Here is a 22,616-nt window from a genome sequence, read left to right as displayed (position 1 = left end):
TATTTACTCTGTCTCCTCCCCTTCATCTACACTGATTGAAGTGGATTTAACAAGTGACATCAATAAGGGATCATATCTTTCACCTGGATTCACCTGGTCAGTCTATGTCATGGAAAGAGCAGGTGTTCCTAATGTTTATCAAGCTCAGTGTATGTTGTTGGCTATTACCATAGGCTACTTAAACTGGGAGATAGCAAACAGCAGAGGGCAGCAAAAACACATATTTTTTCACTGCTGGGGTTAAGAATCACTGGAGACAGGATTTTGAGATGTTACGGTACTATTAGAATATTTTATTGTAAAATTGAAAAAGTACAGAGAGAAAAAGCCCCAGTAAGCATTCTGTATCATTCATATCTGAAAAAAAAACAGGAAATAAAAATAATAAATACAAGGAAAAGTAATAAATATAACCCAATAAATAAGCAAATAAATTAAAGCATATGAACTTTATAATTGTCAAAGCAGCAAGTATAGGAGAGACATGAGCACTCTAAGAGAGCTGTGGTTTCAAAGACATCATCATGTCCCCTTCTTCTCCCCTCGGCATTACCTACAACTCTCCTAATCCCCATCTCTCAATCATCTATACATTTTGTATATTGTGCTAAGAAACTGCTGAAGTAAGTCACAATCTTCAAATGCCAACCCCAGCCACCACCACTATCTCCCCTATCACCCCTACCCCTCTCTATCCCTCCCCCAACCATCACCCCATTACCTGAAAAGATTTGTGTGCTGACTATTATGGAATTAAACAGATTTCCTTATTTACATCAAGCTATATCCTCCTTTCCCATGGCATTCAAAACACAGTACAGAATCATACAGTCTCATTCATGAGAATGGCATGACCCACCCCCCCACTCCCTCCCATTATCCAAGTCCCCTTATCATCCAAATCCCCAAGCCTCCAGTTGAGCAGTAAGGATGGATATAGGTGGATTTTGGCAGTAAACACACAAAAACTCATAATAAATCTTCAAATGAAAATAGAAGTCTTGTTTTTTTATATACACATCACCTTATAGAGGTAGTGCAGTAGGAATGCTAAGTATACATGTAATCATTTGATTGAAAGTAACATGGCTTCATTCAGGTAGTAGTTAATAAACGCATATAGAAAAAGCACAGTAAACTATCTTTATATACCCCAACCCCCAAAAAGCATATAACCCCAGAACCTGAATAAAACATAGAAATATACACATAGATTTCCAACCATCTGCTTGGCAATAATAGCATTAATTTAGCCTTCAGGATACTGCTTTATATTTATAGGATGAGCAAAGGTCAAATTACCTGTCAAGTTACTGTAGTGCACGGCTTGTCTCTTAGTGCAACTAGGACTACTGCTATTACCTCAGGATCTGGATCAAACATCAAGACTGACTTTCTTCCTGCATCAGTCGCAGGCCAAGCTCAGCTTACCATAGAAATATAATTCCTAGATGGGTTTTTGACCCTCAGTCCAAAGCAATTTGACTGCTCCCCCCACTAATAATTATATTACTACGCTGCTAACAGTGTTGAGAGGCTGCTGGTCAGTAAACTTTTCACAGAGGCATGCATCATTAAAGCCGACAGTGTTGTCTTAACAGTCAATATAGGAATTTAACTTCTGTCCTATAGAGAAATTCTATTGTCCAGTTCAACTGACAAGCGATTGAAATGGAGTTGACCTTTGACTCTAAACAAAACGTCCCGTTTCTTCCTTTGAATACATCTCTGTGAGGAAACAACATGCGGATACAAGAGAATACAAGGCTGGCAGCTAATAAGAAGTAAGCTATATCTTGACAATGATTAAATCCCATGAAAATAAATCAATGTATAATACACATCTTGAATATAAATGTTCATTGGTATACCCATATGTCCAGTTGGTTTATGATTCTGTGCACAGTGAATAAACTAATATCGATAAAACTAAAATAGCTACTTCATATTTATCTCTCAGCTGCCAACTGGCCTGGAATGTTACAAGATAATTACATTTACATATTAGAATTCATAAATAGATTAAACATTATTTGGCAACTTCACTTATGATATGATTGATAATATCTTCTGCTATTACAAGATGACAAAACAAATGAATTCTATGTTGGTCCTTATGTCCAGCCTCACACCATGGTCGACAGACAGTGCTCACCATATAGGATAGAAGTGGAGGGGACATTCCAACTCACAGCAATAGTCAGTGATATTTGAAGCAGTAGCCATGTTCAGTGTACCATTAGGAATGTTCCGTGAAACGTGCTATTCTGTGTATCTCTCAGGGGATATTGGGTCAGGAATTGTCTGTAAGTAAAATAGGCAGTAACATTCACTAGGAGTTAGTGAAAATATGGCTCACTCTTGAAGATGTGATGATGACCAAAAATGAAAGAAAAAGAGAGAAAATCCCCCTCCCTCACCCACTGCATTCTAGAGTGTCTCTTGGAATCGTCACCGCTGCATTCTAGAGTGTCTCTTGGAATCGTCACCGCTGCATTCTAGAGTGTCTCTTGGAATCGTCACCGCTGCATTCTAGAGTGTCTCTTGGAATCGTCACCGCTGCATTCTAGAGTGTCTCTTGGAATCGTCACCGCTGCATTCTAGAGTGTCTCTTGGAATCGTCACCGCTGCATTCTAGAGTGTCTCTTGGAATCGTCACCGCTGCATTCTAGAGTGTCTCTTGGAATCGTCACCGCTGCATTCTAGAGTGTCTCTTGGAATCGTCACCGCTGCATTCTAGAGTGTCTCTTGGAATCGTCACCGCTGCATTCTAGAGTGTCTCTTGGAATCGTCACCGCTGCATTCTAGAGTGTCTCTTGGAATCGTCACCGCTGCATTCTAGAGTGTCTCTTGGAATCGTCACCGCTGCATTCTAGAGTGTCTCTTGGAATCGTCACCGCTGCATTCTAGAGTGTCTCTTGGAATCGTCACCGCTGCATTCTAGAGTGTCTCTTGGAATCGTCACCAGTGCATTCTAGAGTGTCTCTTGGAATCGTCACCAGTGCATTCTAGAGTGTTTTTTTATGTTCCTTTGTCGGTTTCTAGTGTTCCCTGAGGGAGGTACTGTGACAATGTTCCCAACCTGTCTTAGACAGCACAATGAATGAATGACTAGTGCTCACAATTGGACCTTGTATAGCCCTTTAAAAGCCAATTTTATGTTTTCTTCCAATAAAGTAGTGTCTGCGCTCTCTGTCTCTCCAAACGAAATATAACATTCACCCAAATGCAAGAGAGAGGGGACTGCAGACACCTGCTAAAATGTAATGGTTGCCGGACGGTGTCAGACTCAATTGGATCGAACGGCTTTTTACTCTAAGTCTGCATCTCCCTGTGCTGCTGTTGATGACGCCTCCCCTGACAGTTTACTGTCCGGATTTAACCAGACCTGCTTTTCTCGAGTTTGTGCAGTCCAGGGATGTGAAACATACGGCCTGCGGGCGGATCCGGCCCGCGAGGGGGTCCAATCTGGCTTGTGGGTGTTTTTTTTGTGTAGGATAACAAACTCAATATACTTTGTCCAGCTAGCTAATAATCACCCAAATGAACGCTAGACAGCCAGGGAGCAAGGCAAATTCAAAAAATGATGGATAGAGGACAATTTATTGCAAATTTAGATGGACCTCGTTGAAATGAATGTGGCCCCATCGCAAAATGTGTTTGACACCCCTGTTATACAGTGATAAAATAGCTTGTGCAATAAACAACTTCTAACTTGTGCCATACTAGTGTTTTTCTGTGCTACTGTGGGAGGAGTTTTTCATGAGAATGTGACCTGACCAGGAAGAACCCGATGCATGAAGTCTACTGGCTAAACAAAGTGGACACACAGATCTTGGATCAGCTGTCCCTCCACAAATCCTAACTTAAACCATTAAGCACCTCAACCAGAAAACTGACCTAAGATCAGTTTCTATGAACAGTTTCTATGGATTACATATAATTATTAGATATACTCCAATAACATTACACTATACATGTACAGTATAGTATTAGTCCTTCTACTCCATGTGGCACACCTGACATGCAGTCCCGTGTGGCTCAGTTGGTAGAGCATGGTGTTTGCAACGCCAGGGTTGTGGTTTTGATTCCCATGGGGGACCAGTACAAAAAAGAAAAAAAAATGTATGAAATGTATGCATTCACTACTGTAAGTCGCTCTGGATAAGAGCGTCTGCTAAATGACTGAAAGTGAAATGTGTTTTTAACCCCTGACCCAAGACCTGCAGTTAGCTTCTGAAGTGAAATGTGATCCAATGGCCTTTGCTCTATAGGCAGAATAGTGCATGCAATGATGTCAGAAAGGAAAAACACGTTCCTTCATTGTTTGAAGTAACGTGTTTGTTGTTGTAATATTGCAAACGGACGTGGCAGTTTCACCACAACGGATTCCAGCTTTAAGGTTAATATTCAGGTAAAGTGAGCTGATCCTAGATCTGTACCTATGGGCAACTTTGAATAGAACAGAGGCTCAGAGTGGTTGCTGCACAGAGGGAGACAGAACTCAAATAGTTCAAGGATCAAACTGAGTGCCCAAAGATGAAGTGTATCAGTAAACAGATGATAAGAGGTGGTTTTCAACAAAACAACTGCTCCATTATGTATTCCAGCCCACAGAAAGAGCTCACGGCAACATTCTCCCTCACTAACCTCTCCAACTGACTGCTACATGATCCAATTTTACATTTACATACTGCTTAGTAGTCAGCTGTACACTGATGGTGAATTATCCAATGCTGACCTAAAGAACCTTTCTGTCACTGTTATGTATTAAACTACAGTAGAATACTGCATTTCAATTATTTTTGAATGTTAGTTTGCACTAAACTAAGCAGTATACTGTTATTGTATTATGATTGTTAGTATTTGTACATGACTATTAAAGAGAAAGAGGAAAAACATTTGGTCCTCCGATCCCAAGGGGGTGCAGTTTGCTTGGTTGCTATGGAAACTTGAGAAAGTTGCAAGCTTGGGACTCACAGAGAAAGGATAAAGAGGAGAGAGAGAAAGAGAGACAGAGAGAGAGAGAAAGAAAGGAACATTGAAATAATCTCTTCCCAGATATACCGGGCATCCTCAGATCAAGTTTGAACCCTTATTCGTTCATTACAAGGTAGGAAAAACCTGAAGTCTCTTGTTCACTATGCTCTTTGAGTCTATCAGAAATCCAAATCCTTTTTAGCATTGCTTGTTAGTCTGCTTGTGGTGTTCTTCTTCACTACCAAGTCTCCAAAGATGCTGAACTGTTCAAAGTTGTTTCTGTTTGTATCAACAACAAAAAAAATATGTTTGTTTTGAAAGTCTTGTTCTATCCCATTGCTCTCTGTCTGTAATACCAAACTTTCACTGCTGCAGAGCTGCGAGTCCTGTCGTCTCCCAGTCAGATATGTTTGAAGATGAAAGCATATCTCTTCCCAACTCCCATATGAAGTCTATTTTCCATTGTTTTAAAAACAGAATAACTTTTGAGTTTGTTCCTTCACGAAATGTCTTATTCCATCAAAGACGTCCTCCATACTTCTGTTTAAACCTATGGGGGGTGAGAGAGGGGGGAGGGTGGGAAGGGGGAGAGAGTGAGAGGAAGAGAAAAGAAGAGGGGGGAAGCGGAAGGAAGGGAGAGAGAGAGAGAGAGAGAAATACCGATAATGAGAGAGAGAGAGAGAGAGAGAGGGGGGGGGGGATTGGGAGAGAGGGAAAGAGAAGCGCTAAAATCTGACTCTGGACACTAGTGTGAAGTGTAACTTTGTTATACAGTTTTTGATCAACATAGACAGCTAAAATCTGGGTGAAACAGCATTGATAAAAACACTAATAACTTCATTATATTATCTATAACAGTAGACACAGGTTTTACCTATGCTGGGGGGTGTCAGTAGGGACGGCTGGCGTCTTTGGGACGTTTCAGCTGCACCTTTAGTCTCTTCATGCCGATCTGGAAACCATTCATGGCCTGGATGGCAGCCTGGGCACTACCCGGGTTATCAAAGCTCACAAAGCCTGCATACATACAGACACAGAAAGATGCTCTGAATCGTTGGTGGTAGCGTCAATCACCTAGGCGCTGGTTGTGCTTGGTTAGAAACATTTGTCACTCACCAAAACACTTGCTCTGATTGGTGGCTCTGTCCATGAATACCTTGGAGGAGATGACATTGCCGAAAGGCAGGAACATTTGCATCAGCTCGTTATCCCCAAACTCCTGGGGCAGGTGGTAGATGAACAGGTTACAGCCCTCTGGTCCTGGAACACACACGTGCATGGATACACACACACACACACACACACACACACACACACACACACACACACACACACACACACACACACACACACACACACACACACACACACACACACACACACACACACACACACACACACACACACACACACACACACACACACACACACACACACACACACACTGTTAGAGGCACTGACCCTAGTATCATGATGGTACAGTATATTTTTAACACACAAACTCATGATGATCACTAAGGTTGCTGCACATTGTAATTATGGAACTGGCACTGATCCTGTACATATCTTTTTGTTGTTGTTGGTACTTCTCGTTTTCTTACTTCATATTAGTACTTTATATTAGTACATTATATTAGTACCTTATATTAGTACTTTATATTAGTACATTAAATTAGTACTTTATATCAGTACATTAAATTAGTACATTATATTAGTACTTTGTATTAGTACTTTAAATGATTTCCTCTCACATTGATAGTGAATACTGCATTCTCGGGAAAGAGCTTGTAAGTAAGCATTTCACTGTACTGTTTTATACCTGCTGTATCTTGTGCATGTGACAAATAAACTTTGAAACTTGATACTCATGATGTTGTTGATAATGATGATGATGAATAATTAGTAAATATAGTTACTCACCCTCACCTTCCCTCTGTTGTTGGCCAATGACTTGAGGGTGCTGTGCCAGAGACTGACCTACAGGCGTCAGTGTAGTCGCTGGGTAGATGGCTACAGAGAGGAAAGGGAGGAAGGAGAAGAAAGAAAAGAGGGAGAGAGAGAGGAGGAGAGAAAGAGAGAGGAGAGACAGAGAGAGAGGGAGAGAGAGAGGAGAGAGAGAGCAGAGAGACAGAGAGAGAGGGAGAGAGAGAGAGAGAGAGAGGAAAGAGAGAGAAATAGAGAGAGGAAAGACAGAGCGAGAAAGAGATAGAGAAAGAAAGGACAAAGAGGAGAGAGAGAAAGAGAGGAGAGAAAGAGCGGAGAGACAGAGAAAGTGCAAGACAGAGAGAGAGAGACAGAAAGAGGGAGAGAGGACAAAGAGGAGCGAGAGAAAGGGAGAGAGAGGAGAGAGTGATAGATCAGCAGTAAGGGGGATGAAGTGAAAAAGAAAAGAGAGAGAGTGCGGATTGAGTTAGTCCTTTATGAGTCACATTCAACAGACTCTGGTGAAGACTTGGATGTATCAAGGTCAGGATTCGAGAGCAGAGATGTGTAGTGTACTGCACCTGTGTATTGCTGTACCCCAGTAAAGGTTTGTTGCAGTGTGTCTGCAGCAGTGGGGCTCTGGGTGGAGTAGGGGGGCAGGCCGTTGGTGTAGAGGGTCTCCAGAGGGTGCACGTTAGCCTGGGGGGCGAGGCCCGTATACCCGTTCATCATGGGGGTCACCAGACTGGGCAGGGAGGAGGGCATGGTGGACGGAGGGGAGCTCAGACCTGCAGGGGGGGAATACAAACTCACTACACCGGAGACAGAAATGATCACTACACCAGAGAGAGAAATAATCACTACACCAGAGACAGAAATGATCACTACACCAGAGACAGAAATGATCACTACACCAGAGACAGAAATGATCACTACACCAGAGACAGAAATGATCACTACACCAGAGAGAGAAATAATCACTACACCAGAGACAGAAATGATCACTACACCAGAGACAGAAATGATCACTACACCAGAGAGAGAAATGATCACTACACCAGAGACAGAAATAATCACTACACCAGAGACAGAAATGATCACTACACCAGAGACAGAAATGATCACTACACCAGAGACAGAAATGATCACTACACCAGAGACAGAATGATCACTACACCAGAGACAGAAATTATCACTACACCAGAGACAGAAATGATCACTACACCAGAGACAGAAATGATCACTACACCAGAGACAGAAATAATCACTACACCAGAGACAGAAATAATTACTACACCAGAGACCGAAAAGATCACTACACCAGAGACAGAAATGATCACTACACCGGAGACAGAAATGATCACTACACCGGAGAGAGAAATAATCACTACACCAGAGACAGAAATGATCACTACACCAGAGAGAGAAATAATCACTACACCAGAAACAGAAATGATCACTACACCAGAGACAGAAATGATCACTACACCAGAGACAGAAATAATCACTACACCAGAGAAAGAAATAATCACTACACCAGAGACAGAAATGATCACTACACCAGAGACAGAAATGCTCACCTCATCAGAGACAGAAATGATCACTACATCAGAGACAGAAATGATCACTACACCGGAGAGAGAAATGATCACCTCATCAGAGACAGAAATGATCACTACACCAGAGACAGAAAGGATCACTACACCGGAGACAGAAATGATCACCTCATCAGAGACAGAAATGATCACTACACCAGAGACAGAAAGGATCACTACACCAGAGACAGAAATGATCACTACACCAGAGACAGAAATGATCACTACACCAGAGACAGAAATGATCACTACACCAGAGACAGAAATGATCACTACACCAGAGACAGAAATGATCACTACACCAGAGACAGAAATGATCACTACACCAGAGACAGAAATGATCACTACACCGGAGACAGAAATGATCACTACACCAGAGACAGAAATGATCACTACACCAGAGACAGAAATGATCACTACACTAGAGACAGAAATGATCACTACACCAGAGGCAGAAATGATCACTACACCAGCTACTTCCGGTTTGGAGCGAGCAGTCGCACTACGCTTCGCTCCACAGGTAATATTACACTTCACTACATTACAACGGCTTGATTTGTTTGATCTGAGCAATTCTTCTTAGCTAGCTACATAGCCGTCTTTGTATCAAAGATAATCGTGTAGTTTAGAGTAATTAGAGTAATTATCGAGGCTAGCTATCTTCGTCCTCCTAACGTAGTCAACACTGCTAGCTGCTAGCTAGCTAGTCATCACTGCTAGCTAGCCAACTTCTACCGACTAGCAGCACTGCAGAAACTATTACATTACAACGTAACGACTTGATTAGTGTGGTGTTAGTGTTAGTTAGCCAGCTACATAGTTGTCTTTGCTGTCTCTGTATCTAAGATAATTGTGTAGTTTGAGTAATTATCGAGGTGAGCTAGCCAGCCGCGACGCGGCGCCAGACTTAGTCAACACACCTAGTCATCATTAACCCACTGCTAGCTAGCCAACCGTTACCGACTAGCAGCGCTGTAGATACTAATACTTTACAACGGAACGATTTGACTAGTGCAGTGTTAGCTAGCTAGCTACTTAGTTGTCTTTGTCATAGCTTGATAATTGTGTAGTTTAGTAATTACCGAGGTTAGCTAGCCAGCCATCGAGGTTAGCTAGCCAGCTATTTCCGTCCCCCGCGACGCCCTTTTTTCCTAACCCAGCTAACTATTACCGACGAGCAGCATTGTAGAAACTAAATACATTACAAGGAACGTCTTGATTAGTGTTATGTTAGCTATCATGACAAGGTGTAGTACTGAAACTATCGAGGTTACCTAGCCAGCTACACGTTCAAAGTCAACAATGCAGCCACTGTTAGCTAGCCTACTCCACCAGTCAGCAGTACTGTATCATTTTCATCATTTTAGTCAATAAGATTTTTGCAACGTAAGCTTAACTTTCTGAACATTCGAGACGTGTAGTCTACTTGTCATTCCAATCTCCTTTGCATTAGCGTAGCCTCTTCTGTAGCTTGTCTACTATGTGTCTGTCTATCCCTGTTCTCTCCCCTCTGCACAGGCCATACAAACGCTCCACACCGCGTGGCCGCTGCCACTCTAACCTGGTGGTCCCAGCGCGCACGACCCACGTGGAGTTCCAGGTCTCCGGCAGCCTCTGGAACTGCCGGTCTGCGGCCAACAAGACTGAGTTCATCTCAGCCTATGCTACCCTCCAGTCCCTAGCCTTCCTGGCGCTGACGGAAACATGGATTACCACAGATAACACTGCTATTCCTACTGCTCTCTCCTCGTCTGACTACGTGTTCTCGCATACCCCTAGAGCATCGAGCCAGCGGTGTGGTGGCACTGGAATCCTCATCTCTCCCAAGTGGACATTCTCTCTTTCTCCCCTGACCCATCTGTCTATCTCCTCATTTGAATTCCATGCTGTCACAGTTACCAGCCCTTTCAAGCATAACATCCTTATCATTTATCGCCCTCCAGGTTCCCTTGGAGAGTTCATCAATGAGCTTGACGCCTTGATAAGTTCCTTTCCTGAGGATGGCTCACCTCTCACAGTTCTGGGTGACTTTAACCTGTTAGGGCTAGGGGGCAGCATTGACACGGCTGGATAAAAAACATACCCGATTTAATCTGGTTACCACTCCTACTCAGTAACTAGAATATGCATATACTTATTACATATGGATAGAAAACACCCTAAATTTTCTAAAACTGTTTGAATGGTGTCTGTGAGTATAACAGAACTCAAATGGCAGGTCAAAACCTGAGAGATTCCTTTACAGGAAGTGGCCTGTCTGACCATTTGTTGAACTTCTTTTCCATCTCTATCATTTACTAAGGATCTCTGCTCTAACGTGACACTTCCCACGTCGTCCATAGGCGCTCAGAGCCCGGGAAAAAACAGAATGTCGTCATTCCAGCCCCAGGCTGAAACACATTATCGCCTTTCTCAAGTGGCCGATCAAGAGACACTAGCTTATGCGCGTGACCCCGACCGCCCCCGCCTTTGGGATTTTTTCCTCTGTTTGCCGAAAAGGAGATTCCCTGTCGGAATATTATCGCTTTTCTACGAGAAAAATGTCGTAAAAATTGATTTTAAACAGCGGTTGACATGCTTCGAAGTACGGTCATGGAATACTTAGAATTTTATTGTCACGAATTGCGCCAAGCGCGTGACACTTCTTTACTATTTCGGATAGTGTCTGGAACGCACGAACAAAACGCCGCTATTCGGATATAACGATGGATTATTTTGGACCAAACCAACATTTGTTATTGAAGTAGCTGTCCTGGGTGTGTATTCTGACGAAGACAACAAAAGGTAATGAAATTTTTATAATAGTAAATATGATTATGGTGAGTGCTAAACTTGCCGGGTGTCTAAATAGCGAGCCCGTGATGCCTGGGCTATGTACTTATAATATTGCAAAATGTGCTTTCACCAAAAAGCTATTTTAAAATCGGACATATTGAGTGCATAGAGGAGGTCTGTATCTATAATTCTTAAAATAATTGTTATGCTTTTTGTGAATGTTTATCGTGAGTAATTTAGTAAAATGTTAGCGAATTCCCCGGAAGTTTGCGGGGGGTATGCTAGTTCTGAACGTCACATGCTAATGTAAAAAGCTGGTTTTTGATATAAATATGAACTTGATTGAACAAAACATGCATGTATTGTATAACATAATGTCCTAGGGTTGTCATCTGATGAAGATCATCAAAGGTGAGTGCTGCATTTAGCTGTCTTCTGGGTTTTGGTGACATTATATGCTGGCTTGAAAAATGGGTGTGTGATTATTTCTGGCTTGGTACTCTGCTGACATAATCTAATGTTTTGCTTTCGTTGTAAAGCCTTTTTGAAATCGGACAGTGTGGTTAGATTAACGAGAGTCTTATCTTTAAATGGCTGTAAAATAGTCATATGTTTGAGAAATTGAAGTAATAGGATTTTTAAGGTTTTGAAAATCGCGCCACAGGATAGCCGTGGCTGTTACGTAGGTGGGACGAATTCGTCCCGCCTAGCCTAGAGAGCTTAACCTCCCCACATCTACCTTTGACTCATTCCTCTCTGCCTCCTTCTTTCCACTCCTCTCCTCTTTTGACCTCACCCTCTCACCTTCCCCCCCTACTCACAAGGCAGGCAATACGCTTGACCTCATCTTTACTAAATGCTGTTCTTCCACTAATCTCATTGCAACTCCCCTCCAAGTCTCCGACCACTACCTTGTATCCTTTTCCCTCTCGCTCTCATCCAACACTTCTCACTCTGCCCCTACTCGGATGGTATTGCGCCGTCCCAACCTTCGCTCTCTCTCTCCCGCTACTCTCTCCTCTTCCATCCTATCATCTCTTCCCTCTGCTCAAACCTTCTCCAACCTATCTCCTGATTCTGCCTCCTCAACCCTCCTCTCCTCCCTCTCTGCATCCTTTGATTTCCTCTGTCCCCTATCCTCCAGGCCGGCTCGGTCCTCCCCTCCTGCTCCGTGGCTCGACGACTCACTGTGAGCTCACAGAACAGGGCTCCGGGCAGCCGAGCGGAAATGGAGGAAAACTCGCCTCCCTGCGGACCTGGCATCCTTTCACTCCCTCCTCTCTACATTTTCCTCTTCTGTCTCTGCTGCTAAAGCCACTTTCTACCACTCTAAACTCCAAGCATCTGCCTCTAACCCTAGGAAGCTCTTTGCTACCTTCTCCTCCCTCCTGAATCCTCCTCCCCCTCCCCTCCCCTCCTCCCTCTCTGCGGATGACTTCGTCAACCATTTTGAAAAGAAGGTTGACGACATCCGATTCTCGTTTGCTAAGTCAAACGACACCGCTGGTCCTGCTCACACTGCCCTACCCTGTGCTTTGACCTCTTTCTCCCCTCTCTCTCCAGATGAAATCTCGCGTCTTGTGACGGCCGGCCGCCCAACAACCTGCCCACTTGACCCTATCCCCTCCTCTCTTCTCCAGACCATTTCCGGAGACCTTCTCCCCTACCTCACCTCGCTCATCAACTCATCCTTGACCGCTGGCTACGTCCCTTCCGTCTTCAAGAGAGCGAGAGTTGCACCCCTTCTGAAAAAACCTACACTCGATCCCTCCGATGTCAACAACTACAGACCAGTATCCCTTCTTTCCTTTCTCTCCAAAACTCTTGAACGTGCCGTCCTTGGCCAGCTCTCTTGCTATCTCTCTCAGAATGACCTTCTTGATCCTAATCAGTCAGGTTTCAAGACTGGGCATTCAACTGAGACTGCTCTTCTCTGTGTCACGGAGGCTCTCCTCACTGCTAAAGCTAACTCTCTCTCCTCTGCTCTCATCCTTCTAGACCTATCTGCTGCCTTTGATACCGTGAACCATCAGATCCTCCTCTCCACCCTCTCCGAGCTGGGCATCTCCGGCGCGGCCCACGCTTGGTTTGCGTCCTACCTGACAGGTCGCTCCTACCAGGTGGCGTGGCGAGAATCTGTCTCCGCACCACCTGCTCTCACCACTGGTGTCCCCCAGGGCTCTGTTCTAGGCCCACTCCTGTTCTCGCTATACACCAAGTCACTTGGCTCTGTCATATCCTCACATGGTCTCTCATATCATTGCTATGCAGATGACACACAATTAATCTTCTCCTTTCCCCCTTCTGACAACCAGGTGGCGAATCGCATCTCTGCATGTCTGGCAGACATATCAGTGTGGATGACGGATCACCACCTCAAGCTGAACCTCGGCAAGACGGAGCTGCTCTTCCTCCCGGGGAAGGACTGCCCGTTCCATGATCTCGCCATCACGGTTGACAACTCCCTTGTGTCCTCCTCCCAGAGTGCTAAGAGCCTCGGCGTGACCCTGGACAACACCCTGTCGTTCTCCACTAACATCAAGGCGGTGACCCGATCCTGTAGGTTCATGCTCTACAACATTCGCAGAGTACGACCCTGCCTCACACAGGAAGCGGCGCAGGTCCTAATCCAGGCACTTGTCATCTCCCGTCTGGATTACTGCAACTCGTTGTTGGCTGGACTCCCTGCCTGTGCCATTAAACCCCTACAACTCATCCAGAACGCCGCAGCCCGTCTGGTGTTCAACCTTCCCAAGTTCTCTCACGTCACCCCGCTCCTCCGCTCTCTCCACTGGCTTCCAGTCGAAGCTCGCATCCGCTACAAGACCATGGTGCTTGCCTACGGAGCTGTGAGGGGAACGGCACCTCCGTACCTTCAGGCTCTGATCAGGCCCTACACCCAAACAAGGGCACTGCGTTCATCCACCTCTGGCCTGCTCGCCCCCCTACCTCTGAGGAAGCACAGTTCCCGCTCAGCCCAGTCAAAACTGTTCGCTGCTCTGGCACCCCAATGGTGGAACAAGCTCCCTCACGACGCCAGGACAGCGGAGTCAATCACCACCTTCCGGAGACACCTGAAACCCCACCTCTTTAAGGAATACCTGGGATAGGATAAAGAAATCCTTCTAACCCCCCCTTAAAAGATTTAGATGCACTATTGTAAAGTGGTTGTTCCACTGGATATCATAAGGTGAATGCACCAATTTGTAAGTCGCTCTGGTTAAGAGCGTCTGCTAAATGACTTAAATGTAAATGTAAATGTAAAAATCACTACACCAGAGAGAGAAATAATCACTACACCAGAGACAGAAATGATCACTACATCAGAGACAGAAATGATCACTACACCGGAGAGAGAAATGATCACCTCATCAGAGACAGAAATGATCACTACACCAGAGACAGAAATGATCACTACACCAGAGACAGAAATGATCACTACACCAGAGACAGAAATGATCACTACACCAGAGACAGAAATGATCACTACACCAGAGACAGAAATGATCACTACATCAGAGACAGAAATGATCACTACACCAGAGACAGAAATGATCACTACACCGGAGACAGAAATGATCACTACACCAGAGACAGATATGATCACTACACGAGAGACAGAAATGATCACTACATTAGAGACAGAAATGATCACTACACCAGAGGCAGAAATGATCACTACACCAGGCATAGATTGGAGTCAATGTGTATGAGAGAAAATGGAAGAGAGGAGGTAGAGAGAATGGAGAGACAGAGAGACCGGGGGCGAGTGTGCATGTGTTAGTCTCATGTACACTGAGTATACAACACATTAAGAACACCTGATCTTTCCATGACATAGAATGACCAGGTGAATCCTGGTGAAAGCTATGATGCCTTATTGATGTCACTTGTTAAATCCACTTCAATCAGTGTAGATGAAGGGGAGAAGACAGGTTAAAGAAGGATTTTTAAGCCTTGAGAAAATTGAGACATGGATTGTGAAAGGGCAAGACAAAAGATTGAAGTGCCTTTTAACGGGGTATGGTAGTACAGTACCAGTCAAAAGTTTGGGCACACCTACTCATTCAAGGGTTTTTCTTTATTTTTACTATTTTCTACATTGTAGAATAATAGCGAAGACATGAAAACTATGAAATAACACATATGGAATCATGTAGTAACCAAAAAAGTGTTAAACAAATCTAAATATATTTTATGAGATTCTTCAAAGTAGCCACCCTTTTCCTTGATTACAGCTTTGCACACACTTGGCATTCTCTCAACCAGCTTCCCGAGGTAGTCACCTGGAATGCATTTCAATTAACCGGTGTGCCTTGTTAAAAGTTAATTTGTGGAATTTATTTCCTTCTTAATGTGTTTGAGCCAATCAGTTATGTTGTGACAAGGAAGGGGTGGTATACAGAAGACAGCCCTATTTGGTAAAAGACAAAGTCCATATTATGGCAATAACAGCTCAAACAAGCAGAGTCCATCACTACTTTAAGACGTGAAGGTCAGTCAATACGGAAAATTTCAAGAACTTTTAACGTTTCTTAAAGTGCAATTGCAAATACCATCAAGCGCTATGACGAAACTGACTCTCATGAGGACTGCCACAGGAAAGGACTGTATGCAGTCAGTGTTCAATGGGACTGAACAGTATGCAACAGATAAACTTTGACTAGATCGGACCAACACACCTGTAATGTTTTGTACAAAGCGGTTGGAAGAGAACTGTAATTGTTTGTGAAACTATGGTTGCGTTCTGACCCAAAGTTACCTCTGACCCAAAGTTACCTCTGACCCAAAGTTACCTCTGCTGCAGAGGATAAGTTCATTAGAGTTACCAGCCTCAGATTGCAGCCCAAATAAATGCTTCACAGAGTTCAAATAACAGACACATCTCAAAATCAACTGTTCAGAGGAGACAGCGTTAACCTGTTTGGGATAGGGGGCAGTATTTTCACAGCCGGATGAAAAAATGTACCCGATTTAAACTGGTTACTACTCTTGCCCAGAAACAAGAATATGCATATTATTAGTAGATTTGGATAGAAAACACTCTGAAGTTTCTAAAAGTGTTTGAATGGTGTCTGTGAGTATAACAAAACTCATATGGCAGGCAAAAACCTGAGAGAATTCCAAGCAGGAAGTGGCCTGTCTGAGAATTTGTAGTTCTTCTTTTGATTCTCTATCGAAACTACAGTATCTGTGGGGTTACGTAGCACTTTCTAAGGCTTCCATTGGCTCTCTAAAGCCTTCAGAAAGCAGATTGAGGCGTCTTCTGTCTCTGAGCAGAGTATAGTAGATCAGTTTGTCAGTGGTCTGCCTGGTGACAAAGAGATTGGATAGGCGCATTCACGTGAGCACGCTGTTTTTTCTTTTCCTCTTTGAATGAATACACTATTGTCCGGTTGGAATATTATCGCTATTTTACGAGAAAAATACCATTTTTTTTTATTTTAACCTCTTGACGGTCGCCTAGGATAGGGGGCACCACAGCGCATTTTGAAAAAAATGTGTGCCCATTTTAAACGGCCTACTACTCAAACTCAGAAGCTAGGATATGCATATAATTAATACTTGTGGATAGAAAACACCCTAAAGTTTCTAAAACTGTTTGAATGGTGTCTGTGAGTATAACAGAACTCATATGGCAGTCAAAACCCCGAGACAGATCGAAACAGGAAGTGGAATTCTGAATTGCGAACTCAACTTCATCACGTTGCCTATTAATCACACCGTGAGCTATGGTTCATTGAGCACTTCCTATTGCTTCCACTAGATGTCCCCAGTCTTTACAAAGTGGTTTGAGTCTCCTACTGTTAAAACTGAATGAATGAGACGCTGTGGAACGTGGTCACACGGAGAGGGCCATCACCATTATGACGCCGACGCCCCTGGTTACCCTCCCCTTTCGAAACGTTTTGAAACACAATGCAATCGTCCCCCTCGAATCTTATTGGCTCTCTTGTTGAAAAACGCCCTGAAGATTTATGTTATACAACGTTTGACATGTTTGAATGAACCTAAATGGGAAAAAAATGCATTTTCTCGAAATGGCTGTCCCGCGGCCGACGGAGCATTTAGATCAGCCTTCAGACGCGCTAACAAGAACAAGCTCTTGGAACATAAAGGAGTAATTTTTTTGAACGAAAATACATTTGTTGTGGACCTGGGATCCCTGGAAGTGCTTTCTGATGAAGACAACCAAAGGTAAGGGATTATTGACAATAGTATACAAGACTAGATGTGATATGCGATTCTTCCAAGATGGCGCTGACCTGTAACGTTAGCCTATTTTTCAGAGTATCGCATCCCCTTTCATCGCAAAGTATGATTACCCAGTAAAGTTAATTTTAAATCTGGCATTACAGGTGCTTTCAAGAGATATTCATCTATAAATCTTAGAATGACAATATTACATTTTAAAAATGTTTTCGAATAGTAATTTAGTAAATTGTAGCTCTGTTTCATCGGATGCATTTGAGGGAAAATAGTTAGTCAACGTTACGCACCGATGTAAAATGCTGTTTTTATATATAAATATGAACTTTATCGAACAAAAGAATGCATGTATTGTGTAACATGATGTCCTAGGTGTGTCATCTGATGAAGATTGTCAAAGGTTAGTGCTGCATTTAGCTGTTTTTTGGTTATTTGTGATGCATGTGGTTGGTCGGAAAATGGCTATGTGGCTACTTTTACGATATACTCCTCTAACATAATCTAATGTTTTACTTTTGCTGTAAAGCCTTTTTGAAATCGGACAACGTGGTTCGATTCAGGAGAGGTGTATCTATAAAACGATATAATTTGAAAAAAAATTGGGAAAAGAAAATTATAAAATTTTGTTATGCTAATGGCGATATGATTTTTCGCTGGATGTCCGTCCCTAAACAGTGTTTGACATGCTTCTAAGTACGGTAATGGAACATTTGGAATTTTTTGTCTCGAAATGCGCTCGCGCATTACCCTTTGGATAGTGACCTGAACGCACGAACAAAACGGAGCTATTTGGACATAACTATGGATTATTTGGAACAAAAACAACATTTCTTGTGGAAGTAGCAGTCCTGGGAGTGCATTCTGACGAAGATCAGCAAAGATAATAACAATTTTCTAATAGTAATTCTGAGTTTAGTGTGCCCCGAACTTGACGGGTGTCAAAATAGCTAGCCGTGATGGCTGAGCTATGTACTCAGAATATTGCAAAATGTGCTTTCGCCGAAAAGCTATTTTAAAATCTGACATAGTGATTGCATAAAGGAGTTCTGTATCTATAATTCTTAAAATAATTGTTATTTATTTTGTCAACATTTATGATGAGTAATTTAGTAAATTCACCGGATGTTTTGGGTGGGAATGCATGTTCTGAACATCACATGCCAATGTAAAAAGCTGTTTTTGGATATAAATATGAACTTGATTGAACAAAACATGCATGTATTGTATAACATAATGTCCTAGGAGTGTCATCTGATGAAGATCATCAAAGGTTAGTGCTTCATTTAGCTGTGTTTTTGGTTTTTGTGACATATATGCTTGCTTGGAAAATGGCTGTGTGATTATTTTAGTCTATGTACTCTCCTAACATAATCTAATGTTTTGCTTTCGCTGTAAAGCCTTTTTGAAATCGGACAATGTGTTTACATCAAGGAGAAGTGTATCTTTAAAATGGTGTAAAATAGTTGTATGTTTGAGAAAGTTGAATTATGACATTTTGTTGTTTTGATTTTGCCGCCCTGATATTTATATTCTAGCGTCCCACGTAGCCCATAGAAGTTAATCAGGCCTTCATGGTCGAATTGCTGCAAAGAAACCACTACTAAAGTACACCACTAAGAACAAGAGACTTGCTTGGGACAAGAAACATGAGCAATGGACATTAGACTGGTGGAAATCTGTCCTTTGGTCTGATGAGTCCAAATTTGTTTGAACTTGACATAACTGTGGGAAATATTGGAGTCAACATGGGCCAGCATCCCTGTGGAACGACAACGGCACCTTGTGGAATCCATGTCCCGACGAATTGAGGCTGTTCTGAGTGCAAAAGGGGGTGCGACTCAATATTAGGAAGGTGTTCCTAATGTTTTTTACATTCAGTGTATTTATGTGTGTGTGTGTGTGTGTGTGTGTGTGTGTGTGTGTGTGTGTGTGTGTGTGTGTGTGTGTGTGTGGAATGTGTACAAGTGTGTGTGGGGGTAATAGCAGGCGTCTCAAAGCTCACAAGGTGATGAAATAACTCTGCAATGTCAGCATATCAATGCAATGACATGCAACTCACTGAGGCAGCACCAGAGGCATTTTACTGTTCTCCCTGCTCACTGTCTTGTCTACAACTGCGACAAATAAAGATTTTGTCCCACAGTGAAATGGGCTGGATGTTTGTCTGCACTAAACTGATACATCCTGGGGAGGGACATAGGGCCTGCTCCAATTTGCATGATTCTGTGTGTACTGGGTAGGCATCCCAAATACTGTATTTGTGATTGGATAGCCTTTAGTGGTGTGTCTGTGTCTGTGTGTCTGTTTGTCTGTGTCTGTGTGCATTCGTGCGTGCGTGCGTGTAAAAGAGAGGAAAAGACAAAGACAGAGACTGAGAGAAAGACAGAGAGAAAGACAGACAGAGACAGACAGACAGAGACAGACAGAGACAGAGAGAAAGACAGAGAGAAAGACAGACAGAGACAGAGAGAAAGACAGAGAGAAAGACAGAGAGAAAGACAGAGAGAAAGCAATACAGTACATTATAGGGAGATAGCGACAGAGACATCGAAAGATAGAAAGTGCTACAGAGAGAGAATGATAGAAAGTGATAAAGAGAAAGAGAATGATACAAAGCGATACAGAGAGAGAATGATTCAAATCGATACAGATAAAGTAAATGATACAAAGCAGTACAGAGAGATAGAATGATAGAAAGCGATACAGAGATAGAGAATGATGCAAAGCGATACAGAGAAAGTAAATGATAGAAAGCGATACAGAGATAGAGAATGATAGAAAGTGATACAGAGATAGAAAGTGATACAGAGACAGAGAATGATAGAGAGCGATACAGAGAGAGAGAATGATAGAAAGCGATACAGATATAGACAATAATAGAAAGTGATACAGAGATAGAGAATGAGAGAGAGCGATACAGAGAGAATGATAGAAAGCGATACAAAGATAGAGAATGATACAAAGCGATACAGAGAGTTAGAATGATAGAAAGCGATACAGAGATAGAGAATGATACAGAAGCGATATAGAGAAAGAGAATGATAGAGAAGCGATACAAAGAGAGAAAATGATAGAAAGCGATACAGAGATAGAGAATGATAGAAAGCGATAAAGAGAGAGAATGATAGAAAGCGATACAAAAAAAGAGAATGATAGAAAGTGATACAGAGATATATGTAGAGAATGATAGAAAGCGATACAGAGATAGAAAATGATAGAAAGCGAAACAGAGAGAGCGAATGATAGAAAGTGACAAAGAGATATAGAATGATAGAAAGCGATACAGAGATAGAGAAAATAGAAAGCTATACATAGATAGAGAATGATAGAAAGCGATACAGAGAGATAGAATCAAAGAAAGCAATACAGAGAGAGAATGATAGAAAGTGATTCAAAGAGAGAGAGTGATAGAAAGCGATACAGAGATAGAGAATGATAGAAAGCGATACAGAGAGAGAATGATAGAAAGCGATACAAAAATAGAGAATGATAGAAAGCGATACAGAGATACATGTAGAGAATGATAGAACGCGATACAGAGATAGAGAATGATAGAAAGAGATACAGAGATAGAGAATGATAGAAAGCGATACAGAGAGATAGAATGATAGAAAGCGATAGAGATAGAGAATGATAGAAAGCAATACAGAGAGATAGAATCAAAGAAAGCAATACAGAGAGAGAATGATAGAAAGTGATTCAAAAATAGAGAATGACAGAAAGAAATACAGAGAGAGAGAATGATAGAAAGCAATACAGAGATAGAGAAGGATATAATTAGATACAGAGATATAAATTGATACAGAGATAGAGAATGATGCAAAGCGATACAGAGAAAGATAATGATAGAAAGCAATACAGAGACAGAGAATGATAGAAAGCAATACAGAGACAGAGAATGATAGAACACGATAGAGAGAGAGAAAATAGAAAGCGATACATAGATAGAGAATGATAGAAAGCGATACAGAGAGAGACAATGATACAAAGCGATACAGACATAGAGAATGATAAGAAGCGATATAGAGATAGAGAATGATAGAAAGCGATACAAAGAGAGAGAATGATAGAAAGCGATACAGAGATAGAGAATGATAGAAAGCGATACAGAGAGAGAATCATAGAAAGCGATACAAAACAGAGAATGATAGAAAGTGATACAGAGATACATGTAGAAAATGATAGAAAGTGATACAGAGATTGAGAATGATAGAATGCGATACAGAGAGAGAATGATAGTAAGTGATACAGAGATAGAGAACAATAGAAAGAGATAGAGAATGATAGAATGCGATACAGAGAGAGAATGATAGTAAGTGATACAGAGATAGAGAACAATAGAAAGAGATAGAGAATGATAGAAAGTGATACAGAGAGAGAATGATAGAAAGTGATACAAAACAGAAAATGATAGAAAGTGATACAGAGATACATGTAGAGAATGATAGAAAGTGATACAGAGATTGAGAATGATAGAATGTGATACAGAGAGAGAATGATAGTAAGTGATACAGAGATAGAGAATGATAGAAAGCGATACAGAGAGAGAGAGAATGATAGAATGCGATACAGAGAGAGAATGATAGTAAGTGATACAGATATAGAGAACAATAGAAAGTGATACAGAGCGAGAGAATGATACAAAGCAATAAATAGATGGAGATTGATACAAAGCGATACAGAGATTGAGAATGATACAAAGCGATACAGAGATAGATCATGATAGAAAGTGATACAGAGAATGATAGAAAGCGATACAGAGATAATGATAGAAAGCGATACATAGACAGAGAATGATAGAAAGCAATACAGAGATAGAGAATGATAGAAAGCGATATAGAGATAGAGATTTATAGAAAGCGATACAGAGAGAGAGAATGATACAAGGAGATGCATAGATTGAGAATGATACAAAGCAATACAGAGATAGAGAATGATAGAAAGCGATACAGAGATATAGGATGATAGAAGAAAGTGATGCAGAGATATAGGATGATAGAAGAAAGTGATACAGAGATATAGGATGATAGAAGAAAGTGATACGGAGATATAGGATGATGGAAGAAAGTGATGCAAAGATAGAGGATGAAGGAAGAAAGTGATACAGAGATAGAGGATGATAGAAGAAAGTGA

The 22,616-nt window shown here is 42.0% G+C and overlaps 1 protein-coding gene across 1 annotated transcript in view; it reads right to left on the bottom strand.

The window, feature by feature from the left end:
- Positions 1-262: 262 nt before the first annotated feature.
- LOC106569511 (CUGBP Elav-like family member 5) overlaps positions 263-22,616 on the bottom strand; it is a 114,179-nt gene continuing 91,825 nt past the window's right edge. The window contains exons 8-12 of the mRNA XM_014140928.3: positions 7,485-7,691; positions 6,901-6,990; positions 6,097-6,240; positions 5,855-5,997; positions 263-5,530 (exon numbers count right to left, since the gene is read on the bottom strand). Coding sequence (XP_013996403.1) covers positions 5,870-5,997; positions 6,097-6,240; positions 6,901-6,990; positions 7,485-7,691 — 569 coding nt within the window. The 3' untranslated portion in view covers positions 263-5,530; positions 5,855-5,869. The remainder of the gene's footprint in view (positions 5,531-5,854; positions 5,998-6,096; positions 6,241-6,900; positions 6,991-7,484; positions 7,692-22,616) is intronic.

This window comes from Salmo salar, chromosome 14, assembly GCF_965601325.2.
Source record: "Salmo salar chromosome 14, fSalSal1, whole genome shotgun sequence".
In the NCBI taxonomy this organism is placed as follows: Eukaryota; Metazoa; Chordata; class Actinopteri; order Salmoniformes; family Salmonidae; genus Salmo; species Salmo salar.
The sequence above is the reverse complement of the archived record's forward strand: the minus strand, read 5'-3'. Positions and strand labels throughout refer to the sequence as shown.